This window comes from Lutra lutra, chromosome 1 (genome assembly GCF_902655055.1).
Source record: "Lutra lutra chromosome 1, mLutLut1.2, whole genome shotgun sequence".
Lineage (NCBI taxonomy): Eukaryota > Metazoa > Chordata > Mammalia > Carnivora > Mustelidae > Lutra > Lutra lutra.
Window position 1 is genome coordinate 213,929,147 of NC_062278.1, and position 22,669 is coordinate 213,951,815.

The 22,669-nt window shown below is 50.7% G+C and overlaps 1 protein-coding gene across 1 annotated transcript; it reads left to right on the forward strand.

The window, feature by feature from the left end:
- The first annotated feature begins 3 nt into the window (after positions 1–3).
- Positions 4–22,069, forward strand: BRME1 (break repair meiotic recombinase recruitment factor 1). Its single transcript, XM_047742915.1, has 12 exons — positions 4–21; positions 105–166; positions 502–565; positions 1,028–1,079; positions 5,304–5,481; positions 10,078–10,159; positions 10,396–10,506; positions 13,551–14,849; positions 18,552–18,662; positions 18,909–18,997; positions 21,052–21,144; positions 21,362–22,069. Exons 1-12 carry the CDS (start codon positions 4–6, stop codon positions 21,516–21,518), a joined length of 2,316 nt encoding a protein of 771 aa, XP_047598871.1. The 3' UTR covers positions 21,519–22,069.
- The last annotated feature ends 600 nt before the right edge of the window (positions 22,070–22,669 follow it).

Consider the following 22,669-nt stretch of genomic DNA (forward strand, 5'->3'; position numbering starts at 1 on the left):
GCAATGCGCGGGTACGCGTGCGTACTGCGGGGCGGTGGGCGGTGCTGTGGGCTGAGCCGGGAAAGAGGCGGGTCGCGCGTGATGTGTGTGAGGGGCGGTGCTAGCACGGCGCATGCGCACGACGGGGCCGCTGGTTGCGCGGGAAAGAGGCGGCGCGCGAGAGCAGGTGTGAAGGTCGGCGGCGGCTCCCGGATTCACGGCGTCCGGTGGCCACCTGTGGGCTCTGGCTTCTCCTGGCGGCCCCGTTCTGAGCATTCCACACTTTTAGGTGGTCGAGGTGGAGTTAATGTAGGTCTGGTCGCCGGAAGTCGGGTTCATAGCTCTCAGGCTTCGGGCCTTCCCGCCCTTCAGCTCCAGACCCCCTGCTGTGGGGGTATAGCTCAGGGGTAGAGCATTTGACTGCAGACCCCCTGCTGCCCGGCCTCCGTGAGAGCCAACTCTGCCTTTTATTTTCTCAGAAAATCCTAACGCAAATGACTTAACCGAATTGTTTCCCAACAGATCCGGGCAGACCTACTCAGTTCCTGATAAGGACAGAGCGACCTTGACAACTTCAGTGGCCCAGGTCGGTTGGGGTTGGCAGGAGCTGGTCTGTGGTGACTCCTGCTTCCGGGCTCCAGGCATCCCCCACAAGGCTCCCTGAACCTTCGAAGGGCCCCAGGTGGCTCCTTCCAGAATCCTCAGGTGTCCCTGCAAGGGTCTCAGACCACAGCCAGAGAGGAGGTGGCTTCACATAGCCTGTCCCAATTTAGGGACTAGAGTTGGGGTCGTCAGGGCTTCCCTGGATGGGCAGATGGGCAGTTCCCTCTGCTCCCTGCAGCATGAAGGAAGGTTGAATTCTTACCGGGTCATGGCCCAAGGTGGTTGTGACTCCCCCTACCGTGTACCCTTGGAGCCCAGCTTGGCCCCCCAGCCAGATAGGGTGAGGTGGAGTGAGGGTGGTTTCTGCCCTCAGCCAGGGTCACTGGGTCTGTCTGTACCCAGAGACAGGGACTACTTGTAATGATGGGATTTTGCTCATTTTCAGGTTTTTCAAAAGAGGGATAAAATGAGTAAGAGGAAAAAGCTTCGGACTTCAGGTATTTGGACATTCAAGTTGGCACTGCTTTATTGCTGCTTCTGGTTATAGGAGGATTGTAGGTTTATTTGTTGCAGAAATGCTAACATGACCACATCAAGCTCCTTAGGGAAAAAGGTGATTTAATACATGCTAGTAAGAAAAGTATAAATTGTAGGAAGTTCATACAGTAGAAAGTGAAAGCTTTCTGGAGTTTCCTCCAGTCTCCGGTGGGATCCCATGGGCTTAGGCCAGAGGTGCACTCTCAGAGACAACCTTTGAATAGAGCTACAAGGTCTTTGAGGTGCTACAGGGTCATTGGGTGTGTGGTTAAGTGTTTTGCTTTGGAATCAAAACCCTGGGATCTTCCCAGCTCTCAGGCTCCCTGTGCTATGGCCGATGATTTACTCTGTACCTCAGTTTCCCCCTTCTGTAAATAGAGGATAATAAAGGCACTTTCCCTTTCCATTCAAACAATGATTCTCAGCCTGGTTGGGGGAGGATTTGTGCCCCTCAGAGGACACTGGAAATGTCTAGAGACATTTTTGGTTTCTATAACTGATGTATGTGGTGCAGGCTGGTTACTGGCATTTAGTGGGTTGAGGCCAGGGATATACTAAATCCTACAATGCACAGGACAGTTGCCCACAATACAAAATTATCTGGTCCCAAATATCAAGAGTACCAAGGCAGAGAACTCGCCCTAGAGCTCATATGTGGATTAGTATTTGTAAAGCATGAAGGATAGACCTTAGGTAGTACACAAGTGTTAGCTGGTATTATGATTCTCCTCCCAGACTTAAAATAAAACAAAATAAAACAAAAACCCACAAATCTTTTCATTCTGAAATAATTGGGGACTTACAAAAAACTTGCAAAAATAATTCAGAGTTCTTTCTACCCTACCTCCAGCTTCCCCTAAGGTTAATGTCCAACGCAACCACAGGACAATGATAAATCACAGGACAGCATCAAAAGCCAGGCAATGAACCTCAGTACCCTACTTCCAAAGTTCTTTGTATACACAAATACAGTGTTTTTTTACTAGACGATAGAATCATCACACATGCTGATCTGTAATTCCCATTTTTCATTTTATGGAATATCATGACCATCTGTATTTGTTCGTGTGTGTGTGTGTGTGTGTGTGTGTATACACATATATGTATATATGTAGTTTTCTCATGCACAAAGAAAAACACCTAGCACTGCATAGCATAGCTCCATTTCCCTGTCATTGTTGAAGATAATTTAAACTTCTTAAAAGTTTAGAAATGAGGGTGCCTGGGTGGCTCAGTTGTTAAACGTCTGTCTTTGGCTCAGGTCACGATCCCAGGGTCCTGGGATCAAGCCCCTCATCGGGTTCCCTGCTCAGCTGGAGGCCTGCTTCTCCCCCTGCTTGTGTTCCCTCTCTCACTCTCTCTCTGTCAAATAAATAAATAAACTCTTTGGGAAAAAAAAAGTTTAGAAATGACTACTTACTGGATAATGAGCATAGGGAATAGCTCTCATTTTTTTTTCCCCACAATGTGGGATAGAAAAATTAGCAATGGATTAAAAATGTTTTGTGTAGAAATGAGCAACAGGCTGCTCGGAAACATAGGAATTTCTCTGACCTTGCTGGGGGAAGCTGGGGACAGCCAGGCCCACCCACAGCAGGTCATTTGGGGCCTCTCTTGGCAGTGGGCTCCCTAGCTCAGTGGATCCAAGGCTGGTCCAGGACAGCTGTTTCTGTGTGTCCTGGAAGAGGTGGGGACAGAAGAAGACGATTCTGGCAGGTGGTGAAAGGAGCCCTTCCCTCCCAACATCTTTGGCCTTTGGTGTTGAACATAAAGTTCTGCCTTTAGTTTTTCTTAAATTAGTCCTGTGGGGATAGATCACAGGAAGGAAATGGGAGGCTCTTCACTTCTGTTGATATTTTGGTTTTTATTTGGTGTACATGTCCACTGGATGAGCAAAGTGAGCTAGTGTTTGGGCATCTTAAGAAACCAAATAAACAAAGCTGCTTAATTTTGCCTCTTTTTTTGGCAGACCACAAGATGGGAAAATGGTTGTGTAAGAAGCATTCATTGGAGCCTTGCTCTGAGTGCAGCACTGGGGTGGACACCTAAGCAGGGTGACAGGCAGGACAAGGAGGAGATCAGAGGGTGCAGTAGACTCAGTTCCTGCCCTTGTGACCCTTAGGGTCTACTCAGGGGAGAAAGAAAAAAATGCTTCTACCTGAGAGCACTAATCAAATACGCAGCAGTACAGTGAAGTTCTAAACGGGCACACCATAACTTACGGAATCCAGAAATTATAAGAAAGTCACGGTGGTCTTCTGGAGCACAAACAGCCGAGTGAATGCTAATAAGGACCCTGGTGATCAGTACTGGGGAGAGGGAGCTTATTCAGTGGGTTTGCTTCAAGCTGTCTAAGGAGCTGAGGTTGGAAAGGGTCTCCCTGACAGACCTCCAGAAAGATCAGGCCAGGGTCTGGTCTGCCTTTTTGTTCTCACTGTGGGGTGAGAGGCATAGTCCATAGTAGATGCTCAATAAATACTCAAGTATCTTTAGGGGTGCAGGCTCTGCAGTTGCACTGACTGGATCCCATTCCAGATTCCTTGGCCTCCATGTGCCTTAGCTTTCTAATCCATAAGATGGATGTAACAGTGGGAACCCCATCTTGAAGTTTATCATAACGCACCCAACTTCTCAGGACAGCGTCTGTCATGGAACTCACTAGATTCAACCCTTATCATTTTTTTAAAAGATTTATTTATTTATTTATTTGACAGAGATCACAAATAGGCAGAGAGGCAGGCAGAGAGAGGAGGAAGCAGGCTCCCCACCGAGCAGAGAGCCTGATGCGGGGCTCAATCCCAGGACCCTGAGATCATGACCTGAGCCGAAGGCAGAGGCTTTAACCCACTGAGCCACCTAGGCGCCCCTGTTGTTTGTTTTTTTTTAAGTTTTTCTTTATTTATTTGACAGAGAGAGATGACAAGTAGGCAGATAGGCAGGCAGAGAGAGAGGGGGAAGCAGGCTTCCTATTGAGCAGAGAGCCCGATGTGGGACTCAATCCCAGGACCCTGAGATCATGACCTGAGCCGAAGGCAGAGGCTTAACCCACTGAGCCACCCAGGCGCCCCTATCATTTGTTTTTTGAATGATTGGTTTGGGGCCAGGTTTGGGGAGGTCTTAGAAGTCAGCCACTATTGGCAGTTTCTGTGTAAGGAAGTTTCCTTCATTCAGCAAATAGGTGTTAGACTCTTAATTGTTTGTTTTTTTCAGTGAGGGGGAAGGTATCACAGAGATAGAAGAGACCAAGGGGCAGCTGGGACATCACTTTCCTAGTACTTGACGACTCTAGGTCCCAGTTTTCCCAGGACAGACAATCTGCAGGCATCACAGAAAACTAGAGTGGCACATAATTTAGTCCTGTCTGTGTTTCCTGGTGGTGATCTCTGTTTTACAAAGATGTTTCTTCAGTCATCTACCAGGTATTTATTGGGTGCCAACAGTGTACTAGATGATCTTCAAGCCACTTGAAACTCAGCAGAGGGGAGAAATACCCCTCCTTATATTGAGGGAGATGGAAAATAACCAGTGCATAGCTACTGGCAAAAAAAAAAAAACAAAAAAAAAAACTGGAGTTGGGGTGCGTGGGTGGCTCAGGTGGTTAAGCTTCCAACTTGACTTCAGCTCAGGTCATGATCTTAGGGTTGACCTCGAATCCCGTGTCAGGCTCTGCACTGGGTGTGGAGCCTGCTTAAGAGTCTCTTTTCCTCCCCTCCCCTCTCTCTCTCAAAAAAATTAAATTTTTTAAAAAGCTGTGAAGAGAATAAAAAAAAAAGAGCACGGGTCTGAAAGAGGGTGCTCTTTAGAGGAGTCAGGAATGGCCCTTTACATCAGCATTTGAGCTGAGACCCAAGGAAGCCAGTACACACCTCTCACCACCTTCCTAGAGAGACAGTTGACTGGGCCAGGTTATCTGACGTAGTTTGGTGCCAGGCCACCTCAGGATTCAGTCTCAGTCACGACCGGTCCTTAGGTAAAAAGCCTTTAAATCCCATGGCCACCTAAGCTCTTGGACAAGGTACCATCCCATCTGTCTCTCTCCAGGCTAGAGTCAGAGCAGGGGTTTCCTACCCTTGGAATAAGCTTGCTCATGTTGCAGCTGTGGCCCTGCCATGTTTGGTGTCAGCCATGGCAGTGCACACTCCCTGCATCTCCCATCCCTTTATCTTCCTTTCTCTCTAAATCAGGAGGAGAAGGAGTCCGTCCTCCGAAGGCCCCAAAGAACCCAAGGCTAGGAGACTCTGACAGGCCCCCCCAGAATTCAGAGTGGGGCTCTTTGTGTCTCCCTGAAGAGTCAGAAAGCACATCAGAGCCCGTTTCCTCTACAGAGCAGAAGACGGAGGAACCAGTACAGACAGCCTCCAGGTAGATGCCTTGGAACATTCCAGCCAGCCTCCCCACCAACAGAGACCTTAGCCCAGTAGACAGGATGCAAAGGGGAGGGGACCAGCATAACCCATCCAACTCCACACCTCCCCCTGGGCAGGGCACAGGGGCCCTCAGGTTGCTTCTCAAAGCCTTCCTCCCCAGACTCTCCTCGATAGCAAGAAAGGTTGATATCTTAACCAGGAGCAAGGAAAAACTTGAATTTTTCAAGATCACTTAATAATAGAATGCATCTTGTCCTGTCTGCTGATCAGATCCATGTTAATCCTGCATTCCTTCTTGACCAAGAAGGGACTGATGGAGTTGTAGATCTGCGAAATAATAACTCATGAAAGGAGATAGTAGTTATGTGCCAGACAGTATGCTAATGATAAACACTTTACCACCTATCTGTTCGTTTGTACTGTGAGATAGGTTTTTATCCCCATGTCACAGGTGAGAACTCTGAGATTTGGAAAGATCAAATGACTTACTTGCCCAAGGCCACTGAGCTGGTGCAGGGCAAGCTGGAGGCCTGGCTGTGTCTGGCTCCTGTGCTCGTAACCACCATGGTTTCTCAGTTCCTCTTTTTTTTTTTTTTTCCCCAGGAATATGTAATGAAGGGCAGTGGGGGAAAAAGGAGGATCTGGAGAATAGTTTGTTCATGGGGTTAAACCACATGTAACTAGAGCAAAGTAGAATGGGTTAGCAGGAGTTAGGAGAAGGAGGGTTCCTGCCACCAGAAATCCTCTGAGAAAGCCTCATGGATGGTCTACCAGGTTTTCTGAGTAAACAATTGCAGCACACAGTCTGACCAACAAAACTGTTTTTGGAGGTAGAAGATGTGAGATCTCAGGTCACTGCAGTTTTAAGATTAAAGGCAGCACTGCTGTGTGCGTGATATGAAGAGGGGTCACATGTCACACCTAAGCCATTCTCCCAGGCGCCACAGTATCACTGTACTCCTCCCTCCTGGTGAGGCCAACAGGGCTCATGGAGTGCTAGGCACTGCCCATCTCGATGTCTGAGTCCGTAATAGTCAGAATGCATATAAGTGGGTTCCCACCCTCTTTTTTCTATTTTTGTTTTTAAAATGTTTTATTAAGAAATACCATGTGTGTGGTGTCTGGATGGCTCAGTCGGTGAACCGTCTGGCTCTTGTTTCGGCTCAGGTTGTGATCCCAGGGTCATGGAATCAAGCCCTGCATTGAGCTCTGCAGTCAGTGCAAAGTCTGCTTAAAGATTCTCTCTCCCCTCTGCCCCTTCCCCACACATGTGCTCTCTCTCTCTCTCTTTCCCTCTCAGATAAATAAATACATCTTAAAAAAAAAAAAAGAGGGGTGCCTGGGTGGCTCAGTGGATTAAAGCCTCTGCCTTCGGCTCAGGTCATGATCCCAGGGTCCTGGGATCAAGCCCCACATCGAGCTCTTTGCTCAGCGGGAAGCCTGCTTCCCCTCTCTCTCTCTGCCTGCCTCTCCACCTGCTTGAGATCTCTCCCTGTCAAGTAAATAAATAAAATCTTTAAAAAAAAATGTGGGGGCACCTGGGTGGCTTAGTGGGTTGGGGCCTCTGCCTTCGGCTCAGGTCATGATCCTGGGGTCCTGGGATCGAGTCCCACATCGGGCTCTCTGCTCAGCAGGGAGCCTGCTTCCTCCTCTCTCTCTGCCTGCCTCTCTGCCTACTTGTGATCTCTGTCAAATAAATAAATAAATAAATAATATTAAAAAAAAAAAATGTGGAGTGCCTGAGTGGCTCAGTCGTTAAGCATCTTCCTTCAGCCTAGGTCACGATTCCAGGGTGTTGGGATCGAGCCCTGCTCAGGCTCCCTGCTCAGCGGGAGGCCTGCTTCTCCCGCTCCCACTCCCCCTGCTTGTGTTCCCTCTCTCGCTGTGTCTTTCTCTGTCAAATAAAATCTTAAAAAAAAAACAAAGAAAGAAATACCATGTGCATAGAAGTATAACAGAAAAAAAGGCAATATAAAGCAAACAAACTTAACACATTTATGTTGAGAAATGAAATATTACCTTACAGGCCACCCAAACAACCCATTCTGAATAAAGATTTTCAAATAGGGGTGCCTGGGTGTCTCAGTCGTTAAGTGTCTGCCTTCAGCTCAGGTCATGATCTCCAGGTGCTGGGATTGAGCCCCTCATCAGGCTCCCAGCTCAGCAGGGAGTCTGCTTCTCCTTCTCCCTCTTCCTCTCCTCTTGCTTGTGCTCACTCTCTGTTTCTCAAATGAATAAATAACAAATATTTTTTAAAATTTCTTAAAAAAAATTTCTTTTCAAACAGACTCTTGCTATCAGTATCTAGATTTATTCTTTTTTTTTTTTTAAGATTTTATTTATTTATTTGACAGAGATCACAAGTAGGCAGAGAAGCAGGCAGAGAGAGATAGGAGGAAGCAGGCTCTCCGCCGAGCAGAGAGCCCGATGCGGGGCTCGATCCCAGGACCCTGGGATCATGACCTGAGCCGAAGGCAGAGGCTTTAACCCACTGAGCCACCCAGGCGCCCCTCTAGATTTATTCTTTCTCCAGCAGCTCCCTAATACAATTTAAACCTGTTACACATCTTCATGCTTTTTCCTGTTCCACTTCTAAAATTTCTAAAATTGAAATTTTTTTTAAAAAATTTTATTTATTTATTTGACAGAGAGAGAGAGTGAGAGAGGGAATAGAAGCTGGGGGAGTAGGAGAGGGAAAAGCGGGCCTCTCGCTGAGCAGGGAGCCTGATGCAGGGCCTGATCCCAGGACCCTGGGATTATGACCTGAGCCGAAGGCAGACGCTCAATGACTAAGCCACCCAGGCGCCCCTAAAATTGAAATGTTGAAGTTTTAGTTCCAGATTTTGATCTTTTTTCTTAACAATATATATATCCACGTTTACTTAGATAAAACCATAAGTCTCAGATGTTTTTTAAAAAGACCTAGTTTTGGGGCACCTGGGTGGCTCAGTGGGTTAAAGCCTCTGCCTTCGGCTCAGGTCATGATCCCAGCGTCCTGGAATCGAGCCCCACATCATGCTGTCTACTCAGTGGGGAGCCTGCTTCCTCCTCTCTCTCTGCCTGCCTCTCTGCCTACTTGTGATCTCTGTCTGTCAAATAAAATAAAATCTTTTTTAAAAAATTTAAAAAATAAATAATAAAAAGACCCAGATTTTTAGAGACTTTTAGGTTTATAATTTAATTTTTTTAAAGATGTCATTTATTTTTTTGAAAGAGAGACACAGTGTGAATGAGTGAGTAAGCACGAGCAGGGGGAAGGACAGAGGGAGAGGGAGAAGCAGAGTCCCCACTGAGTGGGGAGCCCAGTACCAGCCTCGATCCCAGGACCCCAGGATCATGACCTGAGCTGAAGCCAGACGCTTAACTGACTGAGATACCTAGGCGCCTGGTTTACAATAATATTGAAGAGAAGGTATGGAGATTTCTCATAGCCGCCCCCCACGCCACCCCCCTGCCCATGATCACCATCTCACCAGAGTGGTACATTTGTTACCAAGGATGGACTTGCACTGACATATGATAATCACCCACAATCCACAGTTTATTTTAGAGTTCACTCTGTGTTGTATGTTCTTTGGGTTTGAGCAAATGCAGGATGACATGTATCCACCATTATAATCTCATACAGAATATTTTTGCTGCCTAAAATCCTGTGTTCCATCTGTTCATCCCTCCCCTCCCCAACCCTGGCACCGCTGATCTTTTTATTGTCCTCATAGTTTTGCCTTTTCCAGAATGTCAAAAAGTGGCAATCATACAGTATGTAGCCTTTTCAGACTGGCTTCTTTCACTTAGGAATATGCATTTAAGTTTCCTCTCAGTCTTTTCATGGCTCATTTCTTTTAGCGCTGAATAATACTCATTGTTAAGAAGAAAGATCAAAATCTGGAACTAAATCTTCAAAATTTCAATTTTAGGGGCTCCTGGGCATCTGGATGCACACGGTTTAGCCATTTACCCGCTGAAGGCTGCCCCAGTTGCTTCTGCAGCTTGGCAATTACGAATACACCTGCTTTTTTATTTTTTATTTTTTAAAGATTTTATTTATTTATTTGACAGAGAGAGAGCACAAGCAGAGGGAGTGGGAGAGGGAGAAGCAGGCTCCCTGCGGAGCGGAGAGCCCGATGCAGGGCTCGATCCCAGGACCCTGGGATCATGACCTGAGCCAAAGACAGAAGCTTAACCGACTGAGCCATCCAGGCACCCCTACACCTGCTTTTTAGACACTTTTTTTTTTTTTTTGGATCTACACCTTCATTTCTCTAGAATTTATAGAGTTGGGGGTTGGAGTGTTATTCCAAATGGGAATTCTTATTCTTATTTTAGGACCCAATTCCTGGAATTACAAGGATGAACTGCTACAGGAGCAGACAGCTTGGATTCTAGCTGTGGGTCTCTGCACCCTTCTTGTCAGCCAAGTGTCACCATAGGCACTGCTTCCCTTCTTCCTCCCATCCGCTCTAAGCACGTGCTCTAGGGCCTGCCTCCCTTACAGGAGACTGAGCACCACTTTCCTCTGTTTGCCTCACCACATGCACTGACAGCGTCCCAGGACTTCCGAACCTCCCCTGTTTTGTCTTTCTCCATCCAGCTCCCATGATGAAGAAGCAGGAGCTCCCTCCAGGCTCCTCAGGCAACCAGAAAAGGAGCCAGTTCCTTCTCCTCTTTCCCAGGTGAGCCTGTTTTAGGGCCTCATGAATGAACCAATGACCCTGCCTCCCTTAAGCTGGAATTCTTGTCTCCATTCCTCACCAGAAGGCTGACAGGCTGGTGAGACTGTGCGCTAGGGATGGAGGGCAAGGGCTGCATTTGAGGCTGCAAGAAAGAAACTGGTTTGGCATTTGTTTTCTGAAACCTCATTCCTCCCCTTATCTTTATTGCTGTTTTGTTCTTGTTTCCCCGTTCACAGAACCCAGCCAGGAGGTTTGTCCCCCAGTTTGCAAAACCCAGGAAGACAGTGACAGGACAAGCAGAGCCGAGGGAAGAGGACCTCTGGGACGGAGCCCCTAAAATCAGCCAGGTCAGCCCGTAGACACAGCTTCTTCTTGGCCCATCCTTGGCAGCTGACTTCAGCCGTGGTCTTCTTTGGCGCTGGCTAGACCCGCACCAGTCAGCGTGCCCCTTTCCAGTGCACCGCGCTACAGATGTCTGTGGAGTGCACACCAGGCCTATGTGAGGTGCTCAGGACGGCTGGGCCTGCAGCAAAGAGGCCACAGCCCTCTTCCCCAGGATGCATAAGAATAGTAAAAATGCAGAAAGACAGCCCATATTCTATCCCTGAACCCCTTTGCTGCTTGGAAGATTTTGTGTGGTTTGGGGGAGGAGGGTGGGTCTTAAAATATACTCTCTCGTCCTTTCCACTGTGAGCTCTGAGGGTGATGATGTCTCTGGCAACAGAGGCCCCTGCACAAGTGAGGGGTGGGCATTCCCAGCAGCTGTGTTTGTAATCATCCCAAACTGGGAACACCCCAGATATCCTTCACGGGGTGAATGGCTGAACACGCTGTGGTGCACAACCCAGCAATTAAAGTGCAACAAACGAATGAAACACGCAACAATCTGGATGGACTTGCAGGGCATTGTGTGGGGTGGGAAAAGCCAGTCCCGAAAGGTGATACACCGCAGGGTTCCATTTGCATGACATTAGTGAAATGAGAAAATTATAGAGATGGTGGGGAGGTTAGTGGTTGCAGGGGGTTGGAGTGGGGTTGGCAGGGTGGAGGGAGGCAAGTGTGGCTACACATTGGCAGCACAGTGATCCCATGGTGGCGATTTTTCTTATCTTGTCTGCGTGGTGGATGCACAGCCTCCACCATGAGAAGGAACTTCCTACACACATCCAAACAAGCATAACTCAAACTGGAAAGCCAAACAAGGTCGGTGAACTTTATCGACGTCAGCGTCTGGGTTGTGATATTGTACTTGAGTTATGCAAGATGTTACCCCTGGGGGAACCGGGTAAAGGGCATGAGGAGTCTTTCCCATCATTTCTCATAACTGCATATAAATCTACAATGATCTCACAAAAAGTTTAATTTAAAAACAAGAAGCGTTGGGGTGCCTGACCAGCTCACTCAGTGGAGCATGTGACTCTTGATCTTGGGGTTGTGAGTTCAAGCCCCATGTTGGGAGTAGAGCTTACTTAAAGTTAATTAACTAGTAAGAGGGGTCCTAGCTTCACTGTTGACTGTGGGAAACACTGTGTAACTCAGCAGCTGGTTGCCAGTGGCTTCTCTGAAGCCAAATTGACAGGCTCTGGCCTTCAGTGGTCTGATACTGGCAGTGCAGACCCTCCTAGAAAGGCTGGGCTTGATTGGTGTAGGGAGTAACTGTGGCAGAGGTTTCTCCCTCAGCACTGGTCACTGCATGAGAGAAGTGTGGGAAGGTGGACCACTGCTGTCTATAGAGTGCCCTTGGGTATAAACCTCTGTCCCTACCTACCAAATGTAATTATTTGCTATCCAGTTTGGAGGGAGACTTGATGGCATGGATATGAGGGGAAGGAGTCAATGGAGGGCTGACTCCGTGGTTTGGGGCCTGAATAGCTTGAAGGATGGAGTTATTGTCGTCAAGACAGGGAACCTCTGAGGGCACGCTCAGGAGCTGGTGTCAGCCATGCATCGTTGGAGATGACTGGGAGATACCAGGTGGAAATGTTGGCTACCAGCATCCAGAGCTGGGGGAGATCCAGGGGCTGCAGTGCTTCTGGAGGTTTAGACCTGAGAGCCTGGATCGAGCTGCCATCTACCTAAAGGACAGTTACATATCTACGTCCCAGCCAGAACCCTCCTTTCCCACCCTGCTCTGGTCATCTCTACCTCCGTTAGGGACATTTCACTTCACTTCCTTCTCCCTCTTGCTCTTTTAAGTCTTTATCTTGAAATAATTATGGACTCCTAGAAAGTTGCAAAAATAGCACAGACCCAAGTGTCCATCAGTAGATGAACAGATAAACAAAATGTGGCATATCCATATGATGAAATATTATTCAGCCACGAAAAGCAAAGACATTCTGACACCTGCCACAATATAAGTGAACCTGGAGGACATTATGCTCAGTGAAATAAGCCAGCCACAAAAGGACAAATACTATAGGATTTCATTTATAGGAGGTCCCTAGAGGAGGCAGGGGCTCTTGGGTGGCTCAGTTGGTTAAGAGTCCAACTCTTGATTTTGGCTCAGGTCATGATCTCAGAGTCATGGGATCAAACCCCACATCGGGCTCCGTGCTGGAGCCTGCTTAAGATTCTCTCCCTTCTTCTTCCGCACCCCTCATGGTGCACACACGCTGTCTCTCAAAAAAAAAAAAAAAAAATTGTACAGGGAGAAAATAGTTGGTGGATACCAGGTGCTGGAAGAGAAGGGTGGGGAGTTGTTTCATGGGAACAGAGTTTCGGTTTGGGAAGATGGAAAGAGTTCTGGAGATGGATCGTAGTGATGTCTGTACAACAAAGTAAACGTACTTTATGGTGCTGAACTGTACACTTCAAAATGGTTAAGATGCCGAGTTTTATGTAATGTGTATTTTACCACGAAAAGACAAAACACTTCAGAGAGGTCTGCGTGTGCTCTCCTCCCGTTTCCTCCAGTGGTAACATGTTCTATAACTAGCATCTTTGCCAGCACCAGGCAATCAACATGGGCACAATCCACAGGCCTCCTTGATTTTTGTATCCTTGATCTGTCCAAGAGCCTCTGTGTGCCTGGTGCTGGTGGAAAGGAGCTGATGGGAGGAGGGATTCCTGTGCTTCCTCTTGCCCATGCAGCCCCTGGTTCTAACTATGGCCAGCACTGGTACTGAATGTTATTTGGGGATATCATGTGCAGCGTCTGAGACTTTATATGGGGGGTAATTACAACTGGAAAAGTCTTGGGGCACCTGATGGCTCAGTCAGCTAAGTGTTCAACTCTTGATTTCAGCTCAGGTCTTAATGTCAGGGTCATAAGTTCAAGCCCCACATTGGGCTCCACGCTGGGCATAGGCCTACTTAAAAAAAAAAGAAAAAAATCTTTAGAAATGGTTGATAATTGAAAGCTCGAGGCTGAGTGTTTTTCTCTCTACAGGAAACACCACCAGAGCCCAGTGCCCAGCAGGCCAGAAGCCAGCCGTGGGAGGAATCCCTAGGGCTTGCTCCCTGGGAGGCCAGGGAGCTGAGTGCCCAGACCCAGAGAGACAGCACCCACCCTGAGCACAGAGACCAAAAGCCCATGACACATGTGCCTGGCAATGGGAACCCTCAGCCCTCAGCCTCCATTGATGCCTCTCCAGAATGGGGGACAGTGCCCTTGGCCTCCAAGAGGACCAGCCAGGACCACGTGTTGGAGCAAGTAACAAACACACCAGAGGGTGAAAGCAGGGAAGGGTGTTGGGTTCTAGGCTATCATGGCCAGAAAGGTCCCCTGCTGAGCGGTGGTGCTGCAGAGAAGGAGTCAGAACAAGGGGCACTCCAGAAAGCAAGTCCCCGAGGGGGAGCAGGGGCTGACCTGCCTGAGGGGCATCAGGAGGAAGGAGACAGTGTCGTAGGTCCTATCACTCAGGGCCCGGAGCCCAGATCTGCAGCCCAGGGCCTCCCTGACACCTTGGATATAACCAGCGAGACTGGCAGGGAAGCAGAACAGAGTTGTAGCAGCCCAAGACACTCCTTCCTTGGGACCGTTGTCATCAAAGATCTGAGCACACACCCCACTGAGCCAGAACAGAGGGCTCTGGAGGTTATCGGGCCAGATGAGCAGGCCAACACGAGGGCACCTACTTGTCCCAGTGGGAAGGCCCCTGATGGAGGCTGCGGTGGGACCCTGCTCAGTGACACACCTCTCACTGGGGGGACAGGACATAGAGGGGAGGCAGGGTGGGAAGACAAGCTCCCTGGCAACAATCCAGGGGGCCCTGCAGCCTGCCTGGCTCTGGGTCACAGGATAAGAGAGCCCACGATAGGTGCAGATTTCAGTCTTCTAGCCTCGGAAATGGGCCCAAGTATTAATCAGACAAAGGTGCCTGGCCTGGATCGAGAGGGGCTGGGAGGTGTGTGTGCACTGCCTTTGCTGTTGCAGTCCACAGGTAAAAAAGCAGTTGAGTTAGGTTGCCAGAGCCCTGAACAAGACCTTGAGGGATTCAATCTGTCTCTTGGAGCCTTTGCTCCACCGGTGCACAGAGAAGCAGTGGGTGGCCCTTCGCAGGAGACCAGGGCCTGCCAGGACAGCATAGATGTCCCTGCGGACCCCACAGGCTGGCATGAGCCCACTCCTGGCTCTGCAGACCAGGCTGTGTTGGGAGAGTCCCCAGCCATGGAACCTGACTTCCTGCCAGACAGCCAGATACGGAATGCCCTGGAAGCCCCTGACTTCGAAGCCTCACCTGAGCAGGTAGGAGCTTCCCCATGTTGTGGCAGACCATCCCAGGACAGGTGTCAAGTGGCCATGAGCCTCTTCCAAACCACCCAGTAGGGGGGGTGCGTGGAATTTGGTGTGTATGACAATCTGTTTATATGCCACACATATCTAGAGGAATGAGTTGCAGATTTGGTGGGTATGGAGTCAGTGACTTTCCAGAAAGGACAGACCTGCCTTTCTGTAAGGGGTCTGTTTGGGAGCTGAAGAGCCCCAGGCAGTGACCTGCACGTATTTTGTCAGCCTAGGCAGAGTTAATGGAGGTTCTCCCTTTCTTGACTGGAGCCCCCAGTTCTCTCCACACTTCAGGGCCTGACTCTGGCGGCAGGTTTCTGAGAGATACGCAGAGACTGCCTGAGACCTTGAGCGATAACTTTGAAAAAACCAGCCATGTCAGGACTGGGCTTAGGGGAGAGGACTTCAGTCCCCAACTAGAAAGAGCCTTTGTCCACCTTAAAGTTCATTTCAGGGCCCTGATATGATTTTTTTTTTAAACATAGACAGAATTTTGCTTTCCTGCTGGAATTTGTAGGGACTCTGCTTTCCTTCAGGGATCTGCCTGCTCAACAGGCAGTGGGAGAGCAGCCTAGCATCTCCTTCCGCAGCTGCTGAACCTATGCAGGCCATTGGCATTCACCTGTCTGGGGCAGGTGGCAGCCTTGCTCTGGCCCCGCCCCCAGGGAAGCGCCACATCCCTCACCACTGGCACACGGGGGTCTGGGTTAAGTGCTTTGCAGTCACACCCTGGGAGGTAGGTGGTTCTCTTTCCACATCCTGGGTGTGGTTAAGAGGCTGAAGGAGTCCAGGCACCTGCCCAAGGTGACACAGCTAGGAGGGAAACAGGCTGGGTCTGCTCCCAGGTTGGCCTGATTCCACACCTGTGCCTCAGATGCCTTGTCCTGGAGCACGGAGCCCAGCTTGCTTCACAAACAGCGGCCTCTGTTTTTCTGGCTGTCCTGTTGAGATCTTTAAAACATTAATTCAGTTACATGCTTATCAAGGGCCTGCTCTGCCAGGAGTCAACAGATTAGGCATGGTCCCTGCCCCTGCGAGGTTTGTGGTAGTACCGTTCCCACCTGCATCCCAGAGAGGCCATCCTGTACCCTATCATTTCAGCACTTAAAGAGTCTTTTCATACGACATGGCCCTGAAACACAGGCATAGTGTTTCCTCTGTACCAAGCCGAAGAAAGCCAGCTGCTCCAGCCGCAGAGGGGAATGCAGCTGGGTTGGGCAAATGCCGGTCTCCAAGGGGCCGCGTTCCCAAGGGAGGGCCAGGGGTCATTTTGACTCTTCACAGTGTTCACCTGCCAGGTGACGTCAGACTAGGCCCTCCCTGCTACACGGGGGGCCCCCGACTCCTTGCGCCACCCATTTCTCAATTGCCAGAGGAGCAAGATCATGGGAAGCAAGTCACAGTGCAGTCCAGTCCTAGGGTCTGAGCACAATCACCTAGGATAGATAGGCGTGCAGGTGTGGGCACAGCTGAAATTTTATAACTGGAGTCTCATGCATTGAACAATATAAATCCCTCCCTTGGAAAGAAAAGGCTGCTTGCTGGTCAGTGGCTAAAGGAGAAGCGGTTGGGACATTTAGTGGCATCCAGCCAGTAAAGGAGCAAGTCCTTCCTGATGGGCTGGCTACCATTGACTCTGGGCTTTAAAACACCAAGGAATCCGCAGGCAGGGAATGGCAGACAGCCGGGGTGGTCAGACCTGACAGGCCCTTCAGGGGCAGAGGCGCTGCCCTGACAAGGTTGCTGACGTCCAGACACATTTTGTTTTGATACCGGGCGTTCCCAAACATGTCAGGGCGACCTCGGCATGAGCAGGTTCCCACAGAAAGGTACCAGATAGAGCCTGGCAGGAAGGCTGGTGGACAGGGACACTTGGGAACAGAATCAGGTGGATGGAGAGAGTGGCAGCAGTGGCCTCCCTCCAAGAGGCCCTCCCCGACCACAGTGGGTCAGCTGTGAGCACTGCTTCGGAGGAGGCCTCACAGAGGTTACACAGCAGGGACAGACCAGTGTCAAACCCAGGTCCCCCTACAGGAAAGCGTGGTATTTTCTTTTTATAGTAGCTCCCTTAGGATGTGACACTCACCACAGGGCTGGTGGAGCCTCTGCCGCATAAGGAGTATCATTTAAAAGCTGATTCCATGGAGAGGAGAAGGGAGTTGAGGGAAATTGGAAGGGGAGGTGAACCATGAGAGACTATGGACTCTGAAAAACGATCTGAGAATTTTGAAGGGGTGGGGGGTGGGAGGTTGGGGGCACCAGGTGGTGGGTATTGTAGAGGGCACGGATTGCATGGAGCACTGGGTGTGGTGCAAAAATAATGAATATTGTTATGCTGAAAAAATTAAAAAATTAAAAAAAAAAAAAAAAGCTGATTCCAGGGCGCTTGGGTGGCTCAGTCGGTTAAGCATCTGCCGTTGGCTCTGGTGGTCCTGGATGGAGCCCTGCGTTGGGCTCTGTACTCAGTGGGGAATCTCTCCTTCTGTTGCTCCCCCTGCTTGTGCTCTCTCGCTTGCTCTCTCTCAAATAAGTAAATAAAATCTTTTTTTTTTAATTGTTTTAATTTTTTTAAGGTTTTGTTTATTTATTTGAGAGAGAGAGAGCATGAGCAGGCTGGAAGGGCAGAGGGAGAAGCAGGTTCCCCACTGAGCATGGAGCCCACTGTGAGGTTGGATCCCAGGACCCTGGGATCATAACCTGAGCCAAAGGCAGATGCTTAACTGCATTAACCAGGGTGCCCCAGTAAATAAAATCTTTAAAAAATACAAGCTGATTCCAGGGCCCTCTTGGGTCTTACAGTGATGGCTTCCAGCACATTCAGTACAGGGACTGCCCTTTTTGTGTCAAACGTGTACACAGCCCAGGTGGGAGCAGTGGTAGGAGAGGGAAGAGTCCTCACGGCTGAAAATGGTGCAGTGAGTTGGGTGAGTTGTATTTTAAACCAAAGAACCACTTACCTGGAACAAGAGGCCAGATGCCTGGGAGATACTGTATTGTCTACAGCAGGCTTCCGGTTCGGCACTGCTGCCAGATAGTTCTCTGTGGTGGGGCTGTCCTGTGCAATTTTGGGTGCTGAGCAGTACCCCTGGCCTCTACCCACTGGATGCCAGTAGGGGTCCCCCCACCAGAGTGTGCTGACCATCGTGAAGCGCCTTGGGGTGATCGTCCCCCGGTGAGAACCGTCGGGCTACAGGCAGTTCATCGCATCTGTTCTTGAGACTCAGGGACGATCTGCGGCTGTAAGCTGTAGCTCAAGCCGTCCATCCCATCCCCCACCCAGCAGGGGAGAGGGGCCTGCTTTTGAAATTATGTCTTTGGAACAGATCCCTTCTTACTCCAGGACTTTGTCTCCTCAGAAGAGGCCGTGGACTGGCCACTCCACCCCAGCCTCTTTGCCTCTTCAGAGGGACCCATGTCCCCTCCATGACTGAGCTTGACATTTTCCATGAAAATTAAACCACGATTGACATTTAGAAACTTAAGCTTCTTGGGTTTATCTGGCTCTCTCCCCTATTAATTATAAATTTCTCCCTTACCATGTATTTATAAAATCTTTCCCTGACACAAAATAGGTGGCTTACTTACCCGGCCTCTTCCCCTCAACACCAGATGCCCACTTCGCCCCAGTCACCATCACGGAGGGTCCTCTCTGTACCTTTCTAGATATTGCAGGATGAGCAGGAGGCAGTGCCACGCCTCAGCCGCCTGGAACAGAGCCATCGTCCAACACGGATCAACCCTTCAGAAAGCACAGGCTCAGCAGGGGATACCAGGGTCAGGCCTAACATTGCCCTGTCTGCTCCTTCTGAGTGGGGAGGGCGAGAGCAACCCGGGTTGGTGGCCCCCAGGTTTAGCTGTAACGGCATCCTGTCCCTTCACTCCTCACTTTTCTGCAGGGGTCTCTACCTCTGTGCTCCTGGCATGGCCCAGGAGAATTGAGAGTTTCCCTGCATGAGCTCTTCCTTCCCCGTGCGGGGCTCAACCAGCTAGGCCACTCACGTGTGTGTGCCCTCTTTACAGCCGTTTCCTCCCGGGAGCAGGCTGGCCTCTTGCTGGCCTGGCACAAGCCCACACGCTGACGGAAGGCTTCTCATGGGGCTCCAGCTGAGGTAAGCAAGGGGGAGGCTAACCCAGGACTCTTGTCCCAGCAGCAGTTGTCCCTAAGTCCCTGGGGGGGGGGAGAGTGTCACTGCTTTCCTGGCACTGGCACCCCGACACTCTCCCTCCATGGGCCTCCGTGAGGGAGCCGAGCCCCTTCTTTCACACTGTGCAGCCCTCATTCTACACAAGTGCAGCGCTGGTGATCCTCCATCTACAGCTAAACTGGAGTGTCTCCCCGGGGCCCCTGGGATAGTACCCCCAGTTCCATAGGTTGTTTTAACAAACTAAGTGTTTTTCTGGAGAGAGGATCTAGAGCTTACCCTGAATCTCTGTGGAGGGGAAGGGGACCCAGACAGGGGTTAAAAACCACTGGTCTTGGGGCCCCTCCCCACTCTGGCATCCAGAGGGCCCTGCAGAGTTCCTGACTTGTCCCATCACCTCACTTGGCTCAGTGCCCTGAGGCAGGCTGCTTTCTCTCCCTCCTGCAGGCCATGGAGAGGGAGAGGGAGAGGGAGAGGGAGAGAGAGAGAGAGAGAGAGAGAGAGAGAGAGAGAGAGTGTGTGTGTGTGTGTGTGTGTGTGTGTGTGTGTGTGTGTGTGTGTTGGCGGGTCCTCTGTCTCCACCGCAGAGCCTCTCATAGTCCCTCACCTCCCTTTTTCCCAGCCCTGCCAGCCGTTAGCACTGGGTGACAGTCCTCTCCTGTTACCTTGTACTTGAACTGGCCTCTCTGCAGAGGCTGCAGCTTATCGATTATTCATGGCCAAGTTTCTGTTTGTGTCTGGCAAGATGTGTGGAGGAGGGGTGAGGGACACAGCCCTTGGCAGAGCAGGTCTCCTTTCTCTTTCTCCTCCTCCTCCTCAGGGTAGAGGGTGACCACGTTCTCACCTCCCGCGCATGCACACATTTGTACATAGTACCTGCTGTACCACTTGTTGCCACACACATGCACGCGTGCACGCACACACACGCACACACACACCCTGCACGGGATCAGAGGCAGTTTAGCTAGAGCGGCTCTACTACTGTTTGAGCAAAGAGAAGGGACCTTCTTGCCTGAATCTCCAGTGGCCTCTGATATGACCCACACGGACATGTGGAGGCCCCCAGGCAGGTCATGGGTCTGGCGCAGTGGCCTATGGCTGAGTGAGACAAGCATCGGCTAAGGCCAGGCCCACATGCCATCTCGGGGTGACTGCAGTGGGTGGAGTGGAGCTGGAGTTCCTGTGGTGACAGCCCAGGAGACACTGGCATGTGGGGTGAAGGAGGATTTAGGAACCGCTGCTGGCCGAGTCCAGGAGGGCAGCCCTCTGCCCACACCCACAGGCCGCATGCATTAAACACAGGGGTGCTGTGGTGCTTCTGCCCCTTCCATGGATACTAACGCCATCCAGTGTCAGCTCTTCAAGGAATTGCTGTGGGCATGGGCAGACAATGTGGGACAAAACACACAGCTTCCCTCTGGTGGGGGTGGGAAGGTGAGACAAATTAGTCAGATGGTGAGTGTTGAGGAGAAAGTGAGGAAGGGGTTAAAATTTTAAAGTGTTGATCAGAGAAGGCTCCCTCCCCCCATCAGGAGGAGACTTTGGGGAAAGAACATTCCAGGGCCCTCAGAAGTGCTCAGGGAACAGCCAGGAATTCATTGTGGCTGGAGCAAGGGGGAAGGGGAAGGAGAAGGGAGGGGATGGGGGTCCAGATGTTGGCAGATGGTGCAGGGGCTTTGAGGAGGGATGCTGGGCTGGGTTTCTGTTTTCACACCCCACTCCACCCCAGTGCTGAGTGGGGCACAGGCTGTAGGGGCAGGAACTGGGAGCCAGAGAGGCCGTGGCAACAGTCCAGATGGGGACCGAGGTGATGGGGAGAAGAGGCTGGATTCTGGGTGTGCTTTCGATGGTAGAGCCAGCTGGGTTGGCCATCAGGGCTCTGCCTCTGGTGGCTTCATATCTGGAAAAGGTATTAATATCTGGAGAAGACCACTCCAGGCCCTCCAGAAGCCCCCAGAACAGAGTTTGGCAAGAGCTGTCCAGCGAGGTCAGACCTCCTGTCTTCCCTCCTTTCCCGCCAGGACCTGTGTAGGCAACAAAGGCTGTGAGGCCTCCAGGATGGAGGATGCAACAGACACCGTGCTGGGTCTCGTTGTTGAGCTCTCCCACCTGAAGTAAGCCCTGGGCTGGGATCCACGGAGGAACCGGCTGGGAGGGGCGGCAGAGGGGATGGGGCCTTGGGGGATGGCTGGGAGGGCCCAGTGCCTGCCTCTGCCTGTGTGTGTGTCCGAGAGCAGTGAGTGTTCGTGTGTGTGAGCTTGTGCAGGGGCGTGAGCAGCCACTCGGGTGTCTGGTGGAGCCCACACAGCTCCCGTTGACGCTTCCATGCAGCCGGCTGATCATGAGCACCCACCGGGACCTGGAGGCCCTCAAGCGCCTCAGCTACCAGAAGGCGAAGGCGAGGCTGGCAGGGAAAGCCCGGGCACCCTATACAGCAAAGGGGGCTGGGAATCTCCCTCCAGGGGAGCGGTCCTGGAGGGATTTGTAGGTTACTTCCAGACACCACCTCAGAAGTGCCTTGTGCTCAGCGCCTGTATGCTTCTGCTCTGCGCTGGCCCCAGAAGTGCTGCTGCCAAACAGCTGGGAGCAGTCCCTCAGCAGACCCCAGAAAGCCTGCGGGGCCCTGTGTGCCCCTTGGTTTATCCTGTAAGATGCTCCAGCAGGCCCTAGTGGGCCCCGGAAGCCTCCCCTCAGACGACCCGGAAGTCTGCTTCCCATGGGAAACCTAAGAGGCCAGGCCCATGTCAACAGCCTCTGAGGGATGTAACTTATTCCCTCCTGGGGCTACAGCAGAGGCCACAGGCACGAGGCTGGCTGTGCCCCCCGCGCTCTGGAAGCCAGCTGCTTCTGAGCAGAGCCCAGAGCCACCCAAATGTTTATCTGGATTTGCAAATTTCGTTCTTTAGCTTGGAGGTTCAGAATTTGTTTTTCTCCTGGTAGAGAAAATGGCTCCCTTTGTTGGTGGTACCTCTGTTTCTCTCCAGATTTCCATTTTATCTTTTCTGGTTAAACCATTAATAAATCATTCCCTGGTGTGGATCTGTGACCTGCTATTTGGGTTTGAGGTATTTTCAGTTCTTTAATGTTCCGCCCACAAACCTCCCTAACCACCTCTTTCTCCTTTTACTTCTCATCCTCCCCAGGAAGGCAGGTTGGGCTACTACAGGGCCCAGTGAATCAAGGGGTTCCCCACAAGTTACTGAATGTGTCAGAGTCTCTAGGAGCGGGTGGCTATGTGTGTGCACGTATGTGTACACATTCAAGCTCAGACACCCCCGTATCTGTGGAGAGCAAGCCCACTGAGACATCATAGCCAATCACCCAACTGAAGAGTTGGCAGGTTTGCTTTTGGTGCTCTGATGGGCTTAGGTGGCCTTGCCCATCCTCCAAAGCACAAGCTGTTTCTAGGCCCCAGACTGGAAGGAGGCAGGCCTGGGGGACTGTTACTGATACACCACTAGTGCCCGCAGGGTGCTGAGGGCAAGGCTTACACATCCCTGATGATGTTGTCCTAAGAGGTGCTGCTGCCAAACCCATTTTATAGAAAACTGCTTCTAAATTGCTTACCAAAAGGTTGGCCAGACCTGAGATTTTATTCGTCCTTTGGCCTGTGACTCCCACACCCCAATTCCTACAGTC

Bases quoted from the DNA above. Each gene is read 5' to 3' on its own strand.
- BRME1 (XM_047742915.1), top strand. The intron at 10,160-10,395 runs GTGAGCCTGTTT...CCCCGTTCACAG, and splicing joins TTCCTTCTCCTCTTTCCCAG to AACCCAGCCAGGAGGTTTGT. The intron at 18,998-21,051 runs GTAAGCAAGGGG...CTTTCCCGCCAG, and splicing joins CTCATGGGGCTCCAGCTGAG to GACCTGTGTAGGCAACAAAG.